General features: G+C 43.8%; 1 protein-coding gene across 3 annotated transcripts in view; it reads right to left on the bottom strand.

Moving 5' to 3' along the window:
• Nedd1 (NEDD1 gamma-tubulin ring complex targeting factor) overlaps nucleotides 1-12,248 on the bottom strand; it is a 51,920-nt gene extending 39,672 nt beyond the window's left edge. Inside the window, exons 1-4 of one of the 3 annotated variants that reach the window (XM_052753117.1) lie at nucleotides 12,138-12,248; nucleotides 9,072-9,215; nucleotides 5,024-5,118; nucleotides 1,461-1,577 (exon numbers count right to left, since the gene is read on the bottom strand). In XM_052753117.1, coding sequence (XP_052609077.1) covers nucleotides 1,461-1,577; nucleotides 5,024-5,118; nucleotides 9,072-9,207 — 348 coding nt within the window. In that variant the 5' untranslated portion in view covers nucleotides 9,208-9,215; nucleotides 12,138-12,248. Of the gene's footprint in view, nucleotides 1-1,460; nucleotides 1,578-5,023; nucleotides 5,119-5,782; nucleotides 5,826-9,071; nucleotides 9,216-11,816; nucleotides 11,924-12,137 lie in introns of those variants that run through there. The other 2 variants (XM_052753116.1, XM_052753118.1) reach the window with 2 other exon arrangements.
• Nucleotides 12,249-13,010: the final 762 nt, after the last annotated feature.

A 13,010-nucleotide genomic window follows, 5' to 3' on the forward strand; every position in this document is an offset into this window, starting at 1 on the left:
TCTTCCTAATTCCAGCTGTGGAAAATACATCATCAGGAAACATCTACTATGCACCAACCAAATGTCAAAAAACTGACCAACGGATCAAAGACTCGCCTCTTCTCAGCTCTGTAAGACACCCCCTATTCAGAATGAGACACCCCTCTAAGCCGTGTGAACTCAAAGAGTGCACAATCAAAATACTAAACGAAGGGCAGGGTCTGCACTTGCATGGACCTCTGTGAAGCTAACAAAGAACCAGATCTTTAACATCATACTCGGTTTCTCCATCAGCACATGAGAATACTGCTTTCTGCTCTGCAGTTACCGAAATAAACAGAAGCAGCATTTGCGAGCACAACGGCTAGCACATTAAGGAAAGGGACCAAAGCTAACTACTTCCTGAGCAGCAACTCTTCAATCACCTGCCTTTTCCCACAGCCGAGTTTAAAGAGGCTTCAAGTTTAGCTACACTTAAACAAGAGCCTTCCAAAGGGAACACAAAAGCAATTATGGGATCACTTTTCCATTTAGTTATGAGAGAGAGAGAGAGAGAGAGAGAGAGAGAGAGAGAGAGAGAGAGAGAGAGAGAGAACCACTCTTCAAAATAGCTCCTTTAGAATTAACTCAATGATGCTAAGATGTATTTACTACAAAACAGTCTGGAGATGGGATGACGGGAGAGCAGGGAAAACAGTACTGGCCATAATGTAACAATTAAAGGAAGTTCTTTTCTGTGTATGCAGAGGAGTACGAAGATACAACTATTTATATGTTTCATATTAAGTTCTTTTCTGTGTATGCCGAGGAGTACAAAGATACAACTATTTATATGTTTCATATTAAATCTTTTTAAATGACAAACTCAAAAATAACTTTGTAGTTCCCCTTCTAAACATTAAAAAGGCAAAAAGTAGAGTGAAGAAAGTCTTGACCACAGGCCTTCCTGAGATGAAAGTTTATTTTCTGAACCTGCAAAGAACTGCCTGAGGGAACACGAATTTTAAATAGTAAATTATCTTAAGAACTATTTCATTACCAAGTTTAAAGATACACAAGCAAAAACACCATCAACAGTGGCGGCCACACGCACCCCAGAACTAAGAGGCTGAACCCTCAACTCTGGTTACTGAACTCCAGAACCACACACTTTTCCAACCCCCCCCCCCAAAAAAAACAAAAACAAAAAAATCCTGATGACAAAACCACACCTCCGGAATAGAAAAGCCCAAGGAAGTAGTTCATTCAAAACAGAGGAACTATGTGAATACGTGGGAAAAAAAAAAAAAGTAATAAGAAAAAGGCAACATGCATCAACAATTTTTATGAGGAAAAAAATTCAGCGAGACAGCACCCAGATTTTCCCTAATAAGTCTCACTTTAATTAAAAAGCACTTCAATTATGAGGGCAAAGTTTGGTAACCATCCTAAACAGAGTGTGAACTGATCATTCTATAAATATTTAAAATATATTCACTTACCTTAAGAGACCGATGAACTCGTTTTGACTTTAAATCCCAAATATTAACAGTGTTATTTAGGCCTCCACTTGCCAAATACATTGATGTGGAATTTAAATCGACACATGTCTGCTTTTGCTAGTTAAACAAAACAAACAAACAAAATTAGCTTACCAGGGCCCAGAGATGATACAGTCTCACCCAACACAGTAAGCAGGACAATGAATATGCTGAATTACAGGCAAAAGGATGCTGATACTTGCAACTAAAAGTTTCCGCAACTAAAAATTCGCCTCTCCTCATCCTTCATAGGGATCCAACAGCTTATTCATTATCAGATGTCAAGAAAATCAAAGAAGGTGGTGTTCTTTACTGAAGGGTAGCCTGAGAGGAAGCCTAAGAAACACCAGTGAGCCTTGGCCTCCCATCAAGCATGAGCTCACTATCTCCCCTTGCTAAGACCTGCTCTAGGATCTCTATACAACATCTTAAAATTAATCTCTGCTCAGAAAATGCTAAACATAAGACCTTTAAATAATTTCTAAGCCATGCAGTGGTGGTGCATGCCTTTAATCTCAGCAGAGGCAAGCAATCTCTGAGTTCGAGGCCAGCCTGGTCTACAGAGTGAGTTCAAACAGCTAGGGCTACACAGAGAATCCCTGCCTTGAAAAACCAAATTAATTAATTAATTCTAGCACAGACCCCCATTTTACAAATGAGAAAAGGTTTTAAACATATCAGGACATATGTCCCAAGTCTCCTAGCCAATTTCACCCCAAGGAGTCTTAAGCATCTCAGCAAATCCAGACTTCGGGGCTAGTGGAATGACTCAGTAGTTGAGCATTTTCTGAGTGACTGTGAGGTCGCTGAGAAATCTACCACCAAATACCACCAAAAATGCATGCATAAACATGTAAACAAAATAACCTGGCCACATATCCTTCCTCAACTTAGCGAGGGCACAAATTATCAAGGTGAAGGTGCTGAATAGCCCTCAATTCCTTGTCACCCTGGTCCTAACTTACCAACAAGGTCTATAAACTCCAATCCTACAATAAATTCTACATGCCTCCCTGCATCCAAATCTATTACTAGCACTAACCCAAATGGCAGCAGTCTCCCAGCTAGTTTTCCTGTTTCCACTCCTGTTTCCTGAAAGCCCATGCCCCACAAATACAGTGGACAAAAAAATGTAAAAAGCCAGCCAGAGCTGGGTATAAAGGTTTTCAGTGGCTCACAAGCACACCTAGAAGAAACCCCAAACCCATCAACTTGCTGTCAGAGCCAATATTTGTCTAGGCTATCAAACTCAGAATGAAGTCCAAAGGAAAGACTCCCTGACTTAGCCAAACGACAAGCTGTGCAGGCTGAGGCAAGTCACCTCACACTTTTGAGATGAGTACTAGATCAACTGTTGCTACCCTGAGAGTCAGGCATCCCCAGAACAGCCTGGGCTCCAAAGACTCTTACAGACGGTCCCCTTTCCACAACCCCACTGGGTGTTAACCAACAGTACCAAGTAACACATATAAAAAAGAGCAAGACACACACACACTCACGTGCACACACATACACACACACACACACACGCACACACACCATCAGTGTTTTAACTCTAGTAAAAATGTCCTTGCAGGCACCATCCTAGGAAAGAACAGGTCTGAAGGAGTAAGATTTACTTTAGAATCTACCACATTGCAAATCAAAAATTTCTAATAACCATTAAAATAACTTTTAAAAGAAATAAATAAGAATGGTGTCCACCAAATATTGATATACTGGATGCCAGCTGTCATAGTACAATTATTGTTAAGGTATCAAAACAAAACCTACACTTAAAACTGGCTTACCTTGTTGAGAGAAAGAATTCCTTTTTATGTTAATGTATTATTAATGCATCTAATTAACTTAAATAATTAACAGAAATTGCATGCTATATAGGAATCCTGTACCCATAGGGGGAAAAAAATCAACAGACATTCTTTTTTAAACCTTAAATTTAAAAGTTATTTTGTAGCCCACCAAAGCCATCATAATACTACTAACATCAATCTGGCCACTTCAAAGAGGAAATACACAGAATTAAAAACAAAATCAAGAAGTTAAATTTCATTCTGAAAATAATTTTAAAATAAGTAGGGTGGAAATTTCTTTCCCCAAGTAGAAAAGTCCTGAAAGCTTAAGTGGCATGTGCATTAACAAGGCTGGGACCCCACCAAAATAATGGCCAGATATGTTATAAGAAATTCCTAATAAAGAGTATGAAATCACTGTTTGCAAAAAGCTTTTATAAGTATTTGTGTACCAGCTTCATAATGTAATGTGTTAAAGTGGGGAGGGCTAAACTACACGAATAAATGGAGTATTCACCAAGTCCTCAGAATGACTGATTCACATTTGTATAATCATCTGTTAAAGTAGTAAAGCATAAATAGAATTTGAAGTATAAAAGTATAAAGTATACGTTTTTTAAAAGTAGGAAAAGTAGGGTATCATAGTAATAATCCAAACACTAAGGCAGCAAAGGCAGGTGCATCTCTATGACTTCAAGGTCAGCCTGGCCTAAATAGCAAGTTCCAGACAGCCAGGACTACACGGAGACTCTGTCTTAAATAAACAAATTAATAAACGAACAGATCCAAAGGGGGTAAAAAGAGGGCAGAGATGCTAACACTGATTTGAAAACACAATGCATGAAAGAGCATCCAGTTATGAAAGTTGGAGGAACTGAATTGCCTTCACCATTAAATTCAATGGCAGCTTGCTGGCCATTTTTCAAGGTCCCAAAGACACCAAGATTGCTGTACTTCCTGTCCTGAAGAGTGCAGTCTGCCTACTGACCAGGAAGAGTCTCTTCTTCAACTTTACTTAGGCCCATCTGCCTCAAACTCCCAGTCTACCCTTAGACATTCTGTCTGTCTAAGCTTCCTCGCCTGGGCGGAGGGAGGGAGGGAGGGAAGGAGGGAGGGGGGGGGGGGAGAGAGAGAGAGAGAGAGAGAGAGAGAGAGAGAGAGAGAGAGAGAGGCAGCACCAAGACTAGAGTAAAGCACTCCTTTTTGTTTAGGTGTATTCTCTTCGAAGAATAGCTTTTGTGACTGTATGAATGGAAAGGAAGAAACCAGTATTATACTGAATGAACTTAAAAAACAGAAGGATAAAGGCACAGTAGTCACTGTGTGCCATGGGCCCAGGACTCACTGAAAAGCTGATCTGTTCCAGGTGCTTAAGGCCCCAGCAGGTCCCTGCGTCCTAAGTGCTCAGCATCTAAAGTGGAAGGATACCTTGAGAACTAGTCTTCTGTTGATGATCATGCACCCAGTCAGCAGGACAGTTCCATCATGAGGGTTCATATGGCCAAGTCAACCTAGTGACCTAAGTCACACATCAACAGGAGGGGACACAGAAGCTAGGGACGCAATATAACCTCAGTTCACAGCCTTTCAAGTAAGCATACACACGCCACCTGGTACTGTAGTAGTCGGGGTTGAGGAGAAAAATGTTTTTAAACACAAAGAACCAAGACAAGTAAGTCATTGTCATTTAAGCGAAACTGAGATTTTAAACGGTTTAAAAAGCAAACTTACCCCTTCAGCAAGCTCCAAAAGTGGAACGGGTTTACATTTGCAACTTGACACCACTATTTTGTCACCACTGGAAGAGGCTGTCACTAGGAAGTTATCTAAATGGAGAGTTAAGAAGCATCAAACAGTCCGTGGGCACCCACAGCACCCAACTATGGTCACAGAGCACAGTCAAGTAAGCCAACACCAAGACAGGTCAGACACAGCTTTCAAAATGGTTCCCGTCGCTAACTACGAATTCTCTTTTTCAGGATGGCAGGGAGAACCATCCCTTCTGGCTAGGCTATCATTTGAAAGCCACTTAGCCCTTGTGAAACACTACTCCCTTCCCAGGGTGGGCCAGGTCTAATTTTATCCTTCAGAGTGAGAACATGATAAAAGCAGCACATGCAAATAATAACCAGCTTTGTCGTGGACAAAGTCTGCCCAGGGGACATACTTACTAACCCAGTGCTCAGTACCAACTTCAGTTAGAAAGCTAGTATGCACACCACTCTACTCCTTCCAGCAGAAAACGAAGATGATGTCTTCTCGGGACTAGACTCACCGTCATAGACGCCTCAACCATGGATATATTAAGAACGAGTATTAGAGAGTACAGTAAACACAAATGAGTGTGGTTAAATAGAAACTGCTTATGTTATGCAAATTTAGCTTCATTTTAAGTTAATTACCTTAGTCTATATAAATTACACATGAGTAATAAGTAAACACAAAACAATGTAAGTATTTTAAACCAGAATGATTAAGAAGGATCCTCACCCTCTGAGTCATCTTCTTGTCTCCAGAATACAGGAATTTTAAACTTACAACTTTCAGGAAGCAAAGTCTATGTATGGAAGCAATGGAAATGTCTAGATGATCCTTACTCTATTATTTTGGTCAGTGAGTATAATACTCTGATATTTTATGAATAGACCATGGATTGGAACAATTTTTTGTTGTTGCTTTTGAGACAGCTTCAAATATCTTAGGCTGGCTTCAAAACTCATTTTCCAGCCTAGAATGACCTTGAGATTCTGACCCTCCTATCTTCACCTCCCAAATGCTAAGATTACAAGCACTCACCACCACGCCTGATTTAACATGATGCTTACAATCAAACCTAGGGCTTCATTCATGCTAGGCAAGCCTCTAGCAACTGAGCTACACCCCCAGCCAATGTATTATTTAAAAAATTAAGAAGTTATTTATTTTGAACTCCACTGGACTCAAGGAGAGTGTGTCACCTTTTACCCTAAGAATGAAGTCTCCACTGGACTCAGGACAGAGTGTCACCTTCTACCCTGAGAATGAAGTCTCCACTGGACTCAGGACAGAGTGTCACCTTCCACCCTGAGAATGAAGTCTCCACTGGACTCAGGATAGAGTGTCACCTTCTACCCTGAGAATGAAGTCTCCACTTGACTCAGGATAGAGTGTCACCTTCTACCCTAAGAATGAAGTCTCCACTGGACTCAGGACAGAGTGTCACCTTCTACCCTGAGAATGAAGTCTCCACTGGACTCAAGGACAGAGTGTCACCTTCTAGCTAAGAAAACAAGTCCCCATCTGAGTCAAGGATGGAGTGGCATCTTCTACCCTGAGAATGAAGACTCCAGGTTAACAGGCAAGCTGACATTGACATGAACTGCTCATCGTAAAAACACAAGAGTCCAAGTTTCTCTGGTTTGTGGATCATCAAATGAATCAGCACAGGGCCGAAATCCACAGAGCTAGTCACCAATGCTCTTCCTTTCAAACTCAACTACAGGCTTGCTTTTACAGGCCCAGTATTTGCACATCTCTGAAATAAGCAAGCCCTGGTAAGTGTTGAGTGGAAGTTCCCCTACCAATTACAGGGCAATATGCGCATATCACTTCTAGGGGAAATACAATAATTTCTACCAACACAGCGCCACAGAAAGAAGCCATTGGCTTCTTCCTTTGTTTACTACATTTCACCCCTTAGGGCACAGAAAAAGAAGAGGGGAAACTAATTTCTAAGTTGTTCTTGTAGTTTTAGAAGTTATGAGAGGATCGCGGAGCATCAGCTAAAGAAACCAAAAGAATAAAGAACTTCCCTGGCACCTCGTCCTAAAGCTGCTCTTGAATCTTACACACTGGAACCCTAAGTTGCTGAGTTTAGAACTCTGTTCTTCAGTAACAACTGGCATGGAAGGACCACAGCCTCATGAATGGAGTACGGCTAACATGAAGCTCTCGGGAACAGAACTAGGACCAGCTTCTGAAAGTCACGTGGCACTCCCTCACTGCCACACCAGTCATTAATGCCAGCTCCTGGTAACACTCCCTGAAACCAAGCTGAGCAGAAAAAAACACAGCCTATTAAGAATTGTTTCTTTTCTTAAACAGTCCCCTATCCCCCCCCACCCCCGCCAAAAAAAAGAAACTGTTAACACAATTAAAAACTAAAAATAAGCCAGGCGGTGGTGGCGCACACCTTTAATCCCAGCACTCAGGAGGCAGAGCCAGGCGGATCTCTGTGAGTTCGAGGCCAGCCTGGTCTACAGAGTGAGATCCAGGACAGGCACCAAAACTACACTGAGAAACCCTGTCTCAAAAAACAAAAAAAAAAAAACAAACCAAAAAATAAAAAAAAAAAATAAACTAAAAACAGAGAGGATCAACTTCACACACTTGCCACTCTCCTTAAAACAGTTTCCACATGACAGGCTGGAGAGTTCTTCACACAAGTTTGATTAATAGAGCATCAAAGTAATTGGTTTCACTGCTCCAGTGCAGAAATCAAGGGATGATCAAGAGGGAAATTTAATTCAATAAGAAAAGTTGTCATTTGTTATGTATGTGCAAGAACAGGCATTGGAGATTAAAAAATCCTAATACGTTTGTTCATAAATCAGTCACATTTTAAAGCTTTGTCATTTCCCTTTCATCAGGAAGAATATTAATACTTTGATACTGGTAAAAACCAGACAATTCTTAACACTTAATGGTTGTTGCAAAACAGTATGTGTTTCCCAGAAGATTAATTTCTAGCATACCAATGACATGGACTATTTTCACATCAAGACAACGAAGAGCACTTCATCGACAGCAGAGGTCCTCAACCTCTGAGTGAGTCCAGCAACTTGAGGCACTTTGGACCATCACAACGGGGAGTGAAAAGCCTCCAGAGGTTGGGGAGGAGGGGGCCAGGAACGTTTCCGAGCATCTGACGGCACCCAGGGAAGTCCCCACGAAGAACTGTCAGGCCAAACTGCCAATGATGTGGGGGTGACAGACCCCAGCTTACAGCCCCCCCGCCCCCCCATACCCACTCGGAAGCTCGTCAATACAGGGAGGGTAGCAATCAGGAAAGCACAGGAATCCTCAACCTGTTTCCTCTGCTGGGAAACGGTGCTGCTTTTCATCACGGACAGTAAAGACAAATCCAAACATGGCATCAGGAAGATGCCAATGATGAATGGTTGTTTTCATTTCAATCTCCTTGTCATCAGGAAGATGTGAACGCTGGGCAGCTGTTTTAATCTCCTCCCCATCTTGCTTCTGCCCCCAAGCTCTCACTGAATTCCACATCAGATTCACAAATACCCAAGTGGAGATACAGAAAATTATTCTCAAATCGCCCCCTGCTCTCCTATTGCCCTCCTTATTCTGTGCATTCAGTAACTGTAGACAACAGAACTCTACCACCTGTATCTGAAGACTAATACACAGCAAGCTTGAATGAAGGAGGTTACAACCAATTTGTTTAAAATAAACTCAACAGAGAAAATAAGAGCATATGCACATGTAATGCTTTTATCTGTATTTTTTTTTAATCTATGGCAGCGACATAAAACACTTTTCTTTCTATGGGCCCACACAGCTTTACTGATTACTGAAGACTAATAAAAAGTGGTTACTCGCCGGGCGGTGGTGGCGCACGCCTTTAATCCCAGCACTCAGAAGGCAGAGCCAGGCGGATCTCTGTGAGTTCAAGGCCAGCCTGGACTACCAAGTGAGTTCCAGGAAAGGCGCAAAACTACACAGAGAAACCCTGTCTCGAAAAAAAAAAAAAAGTGGTTACTGTTTTTTAAAAGGATACTATTGCTGCTCCAACATATTGAACTGATTCCATGTGGTGACGTGTGAGGGTTGAATTTATCCACCAATGTCATAGATGAAGCATCCCATATTTTAATATCATCTCCTGATGAAGCAAATCTGAGGTTTTCCTGCATGACTGAACCTATAAAAAGTTTAGAACAACATACACATTACAGAAAAGCAATTTGGAAAAGCTGAAATGCCCCTAATGTAAAGGCAGTGGTTTTACTTGCCCATTTCTGTCCACTTTTATTCCAAACAGCACACACTAGAAGGTAGTTCCAGTGATCTAATCCAGTGACCAGCCAAATCACATACTCTTAGCTCATCCTTCCAAGCGTCTCCCCCAGAAACTCCAACAAACCCAACCTCCTCAGCCCACCTTATAGGATGGGTATGCACGTGAAGATCTCCTACCTCTCTTGTCTGGGACCACTAGACCTGAACACTGGCCTTCTTCGTGTCTATGTATCAAGCCAAGGTCATCCTCACCTTAGTGCCTCTTCACTTCCTGGCCCTCTAACTGAAAAGTTGCCCCCAGATTCCCCTAAACATCTTCTTATCACTCAGGTCTCAGCTCAAACATCACTGCCTCTAACAGGTGTTGGAGGTTTCATAGTGGCTGTACCCAGAAGGACTGCATGGGAGGTTGATTGGACCACAGGCCTGGGTACCAAGTGTTTGTAAGGATCTAACTAGCAAGGGGGAGGTCTTTTGCTCCACCCCTTGGCATTGTTATAAACAGACCTCTGGAATAAAGTTCTGGGCCGCCGGATAACGATGCAGGATAACGATGCAGGCCCTCCCGAGTCTATCCTGTGTTTTCTCTCCACTGTCTATTTCTAACTAAGTCATTCCTCAAGAGTTCCTGGGGTAAATAAGTGTGCGGGCTAGTCTCCTACAAAAAGGTGGGTTGCCTATCTACTGTAGCAAAAGTAGCCCCTTTATCAGTTACCCTATATTCCACCACCCAACTCAACTTTCTTCATGAAACTTCTGCTGTCCTGTTTGTTCCCATAACAATGTCTGCCTCCTCATATAGAAGATTTGAAACATTCCTGATCCAGTACTACACACACGCACACGCACGCACGCGCACGCACACGCACGCGCACGCACACACACACACACACACACACACACACACACACAGTACTCATGTTCTCATCTTTTAAAAAATGTACCATAATCTAGTATTCCTGGAAGTCTCAATCCCAGTATCCCAAATTTTCCAAACTCTACAATTAGCAACATGGTTACAGAAGTTGCCACTGTGTCCCAATACCAACTCTTGGTCCACCGCCTCTCATTTTTTATTCAGTGTGATACTGCACCGCATAATTCTAACAAAGTGATGTCGCAAGCCAAAGCGATCTAGAAAGACATCCAAGGGGCTGCTCCAGGCACTCTGAAGAGCAACAGGTGGTGTGGAAGACAGGGTATGTAGAAATACACAGGAAAGAACAAAACAAAGAAATATACTCCCACACTCAGTATAGGTGGTACAAGAAAGAGGACTATTATTATAGAGCTGGGCATGGTGGTGCACACCTTTGGTCCCAGCACTCTGGAGGCAGAAGCAGTTGGATCTCTGAGTTAAAGGCCAGCCTGGTCTACAGAGTGAGTTCCAAGGACAGTCAGGGCTACCCAGAGAAACCCTTTCTCAAAAAACAAAACAAACCAGAGTACTGTATTATTATTCAATAATAAACTGTCAGCAATACAACTAATTCTACTGCCTCTATCTAAAAACTAATATACAGCAATGAATTTGGATGAAGTAGGTCACAATCAGTTTTTTTGTAAATAAAATCAACAGACAAAAACCAGGGCACAAGCATATACACTATTTTTTAAATTGGTGATTTTTTTTTTAAATCTATGGTAGCCACACAAAATATATCTCTCTTTATAGGTCAACACAGTTTCATTGATATTTGAAGTCTAATAAAAAGTGGTTACTTTTTTTTTAAGGCTACTATTACTGCTCCAACATACTGAACTGATTCCACGTGTTGACGTGTGGAGGCCGAATTTATCCACCAATGCCACAGACCAACAGTGGTCACAGACGGGACCCCCCATATCATCAACAAAGCCCCACACTTATCTCTAATGGGCTCCAGAGGGCAAGATAAAATGCTTAAGGTAGAAACCGTTCATTCCCAAGAGAAAAAAAAAAATGTTTTTGGTTTGTTTGTTTTTCGAGACAGGGTTTCTCTGTGTAGTTTGGCGCCTGTCCTGGAACTCACTCTGTAGACCAGGCTGGCCTTGAACTCACAGAGATCCATCTGGCTCTGCCTCCTGAGTGCTGGGATTAAAGGTGTGCGCCACCACCGCCCGGCAAGAAAAATGTTTTAAGCTAACAAAAATACTTAATGTTTAGGGAAAGGATAAAACTTTCAGCCAGAAACTCCCGCGATGGCTGTGCTTTCGAGATACAGAAGTGTTTGGGCGGTTCGGGTGTAAAAGTGTGCGATCCAGGGGCTGCTAAAAAGCGTCACCTGTTGGACTGTCGACACTGTTTCGACTTGGTGACTGAACATGGACCCTAGGCCCCCCTGTTCCCCTGCTCAAGGAAGAACAAAGCGTAGGAAAGCCGAACTCTGAAGCGCAGTCAACACAAGTGCAACAGGTCGCTTCCACGACCAAACACAAGGTGCCTGCCTACTGGGCAGTGTGGTGCAGCAGCGGGTGGAACAAGGTCCCCCCAAAAGCTGAGTTAAGCGAGGACTCCGGGGACCTGGCATCAGTCGCTCAGCGAAGGTCCCGCGGAAGTCGAGTGACAGCGACCAACTTGCACTTCTTCTGAAGAGTTCTCCGGGGTCGCTTCCCTCGGGACGCACCCCCAGGCCCTGGGCGGCTGCGGACCCGAAGGAGGAGAGCGAGCCGCCCGGGGCAGCCGGGCCCTCGACCCCGTCCCGGCCCGTCCCGTCCCGTCCCGGGCCACTCTCCGCCGGGGGCGCGCGGCTGACCCCGGGGACCCCGCCGCCGCCGCCGCCGCCCGCCGCGGCCCTGAGCCGGGTGCTCACAGCCACCCCCTCGTCCGGCGGCGGAACCTCACCTCTCAGGCGTGGGGAGCACACACGGGGGGCCCCGGCTCCACCCGCTCCGCGCTGCGCTTCCGGCTCCCGCCTGGACTGTTAAACTTGGGCGGCCGGAAGTCCCGCCCCGCGTGACGTCACGGGAGAGGCCGTACTCGGAGCGTCCTGCCCAGCGGGTACTGGGTGGGAGCCCGGACTAGGGCGGTGCAGAGGAAGTTTATCCTTTCCTGTAGCTGGTTTTTTTGTTGTTGTTGTTGTTTTGTTTTGTTTTGCTTTGCTTTGCTTTGTTTTGTTTTGTGTTTTGTCACTTATTTTGTGGGCTGGCTGCTGTATGCCAGGCACTGTGTTAGGCTGTGGGTGTGCACTGGCGGAACTAGCCGAGAGGAACAAGAGATCTTTGGACACGCAGAGGTCCCTGGCCTGATGGAGCTCACAGTCCAGTGTAGTATTAACAAGTCTGTATGTAAACGTAAAGGACAAAGAATAACAGAGGAAAAGGTGGGAAATTGGAAGCCAACGTGGGCAACTGCCAGCTACCACAAAAAAGGTATCGCAGTTATCAAAAAGAAGATGTGACAGAGTCCCTAGTAGAGGAAATTAACATGGATGCTGGTTTAGGAGAGGGCTCCATAAAGAGGAAGCCATGGGAAGCTGATCATTACGAAACATCTAACCCAAACCGAACCCTTCACCCTGAAGGTTGAGAACAAACTCAGAGGTGGCCTAAGCCTCTGGAGCTAACTGTCTTCAAATGCCAAGCCTCATGTGCTGCTGGGTCAGTTCCATGAACGCCGTCTCGGTGGTTATTCTTTTGAAGGAAATTTATCTCAGGGTGAAAAGGGGCGAGCGACCTGAGTTTTCCAAGGTCCTTGCTAAGAGACTGCTCTAGTGAC

This window comes from Peromyscus californicus, unplaced genomic scaffold (genome assembly GCF_007827085.1).
Source record: "Peromyscus californicus insignis strain IS unplaced genomic scaffold, ASM782708v3 Scaffold_24__1_contigs__length_46423439, whole genome shotgun sequence".
Classification (NCBI taxonomy): Eukaryota; Metazoa; Chordata; class Mammalia; order Rodentia; family Cricetidae; genus Peromyscus; species Peromyscus californicus.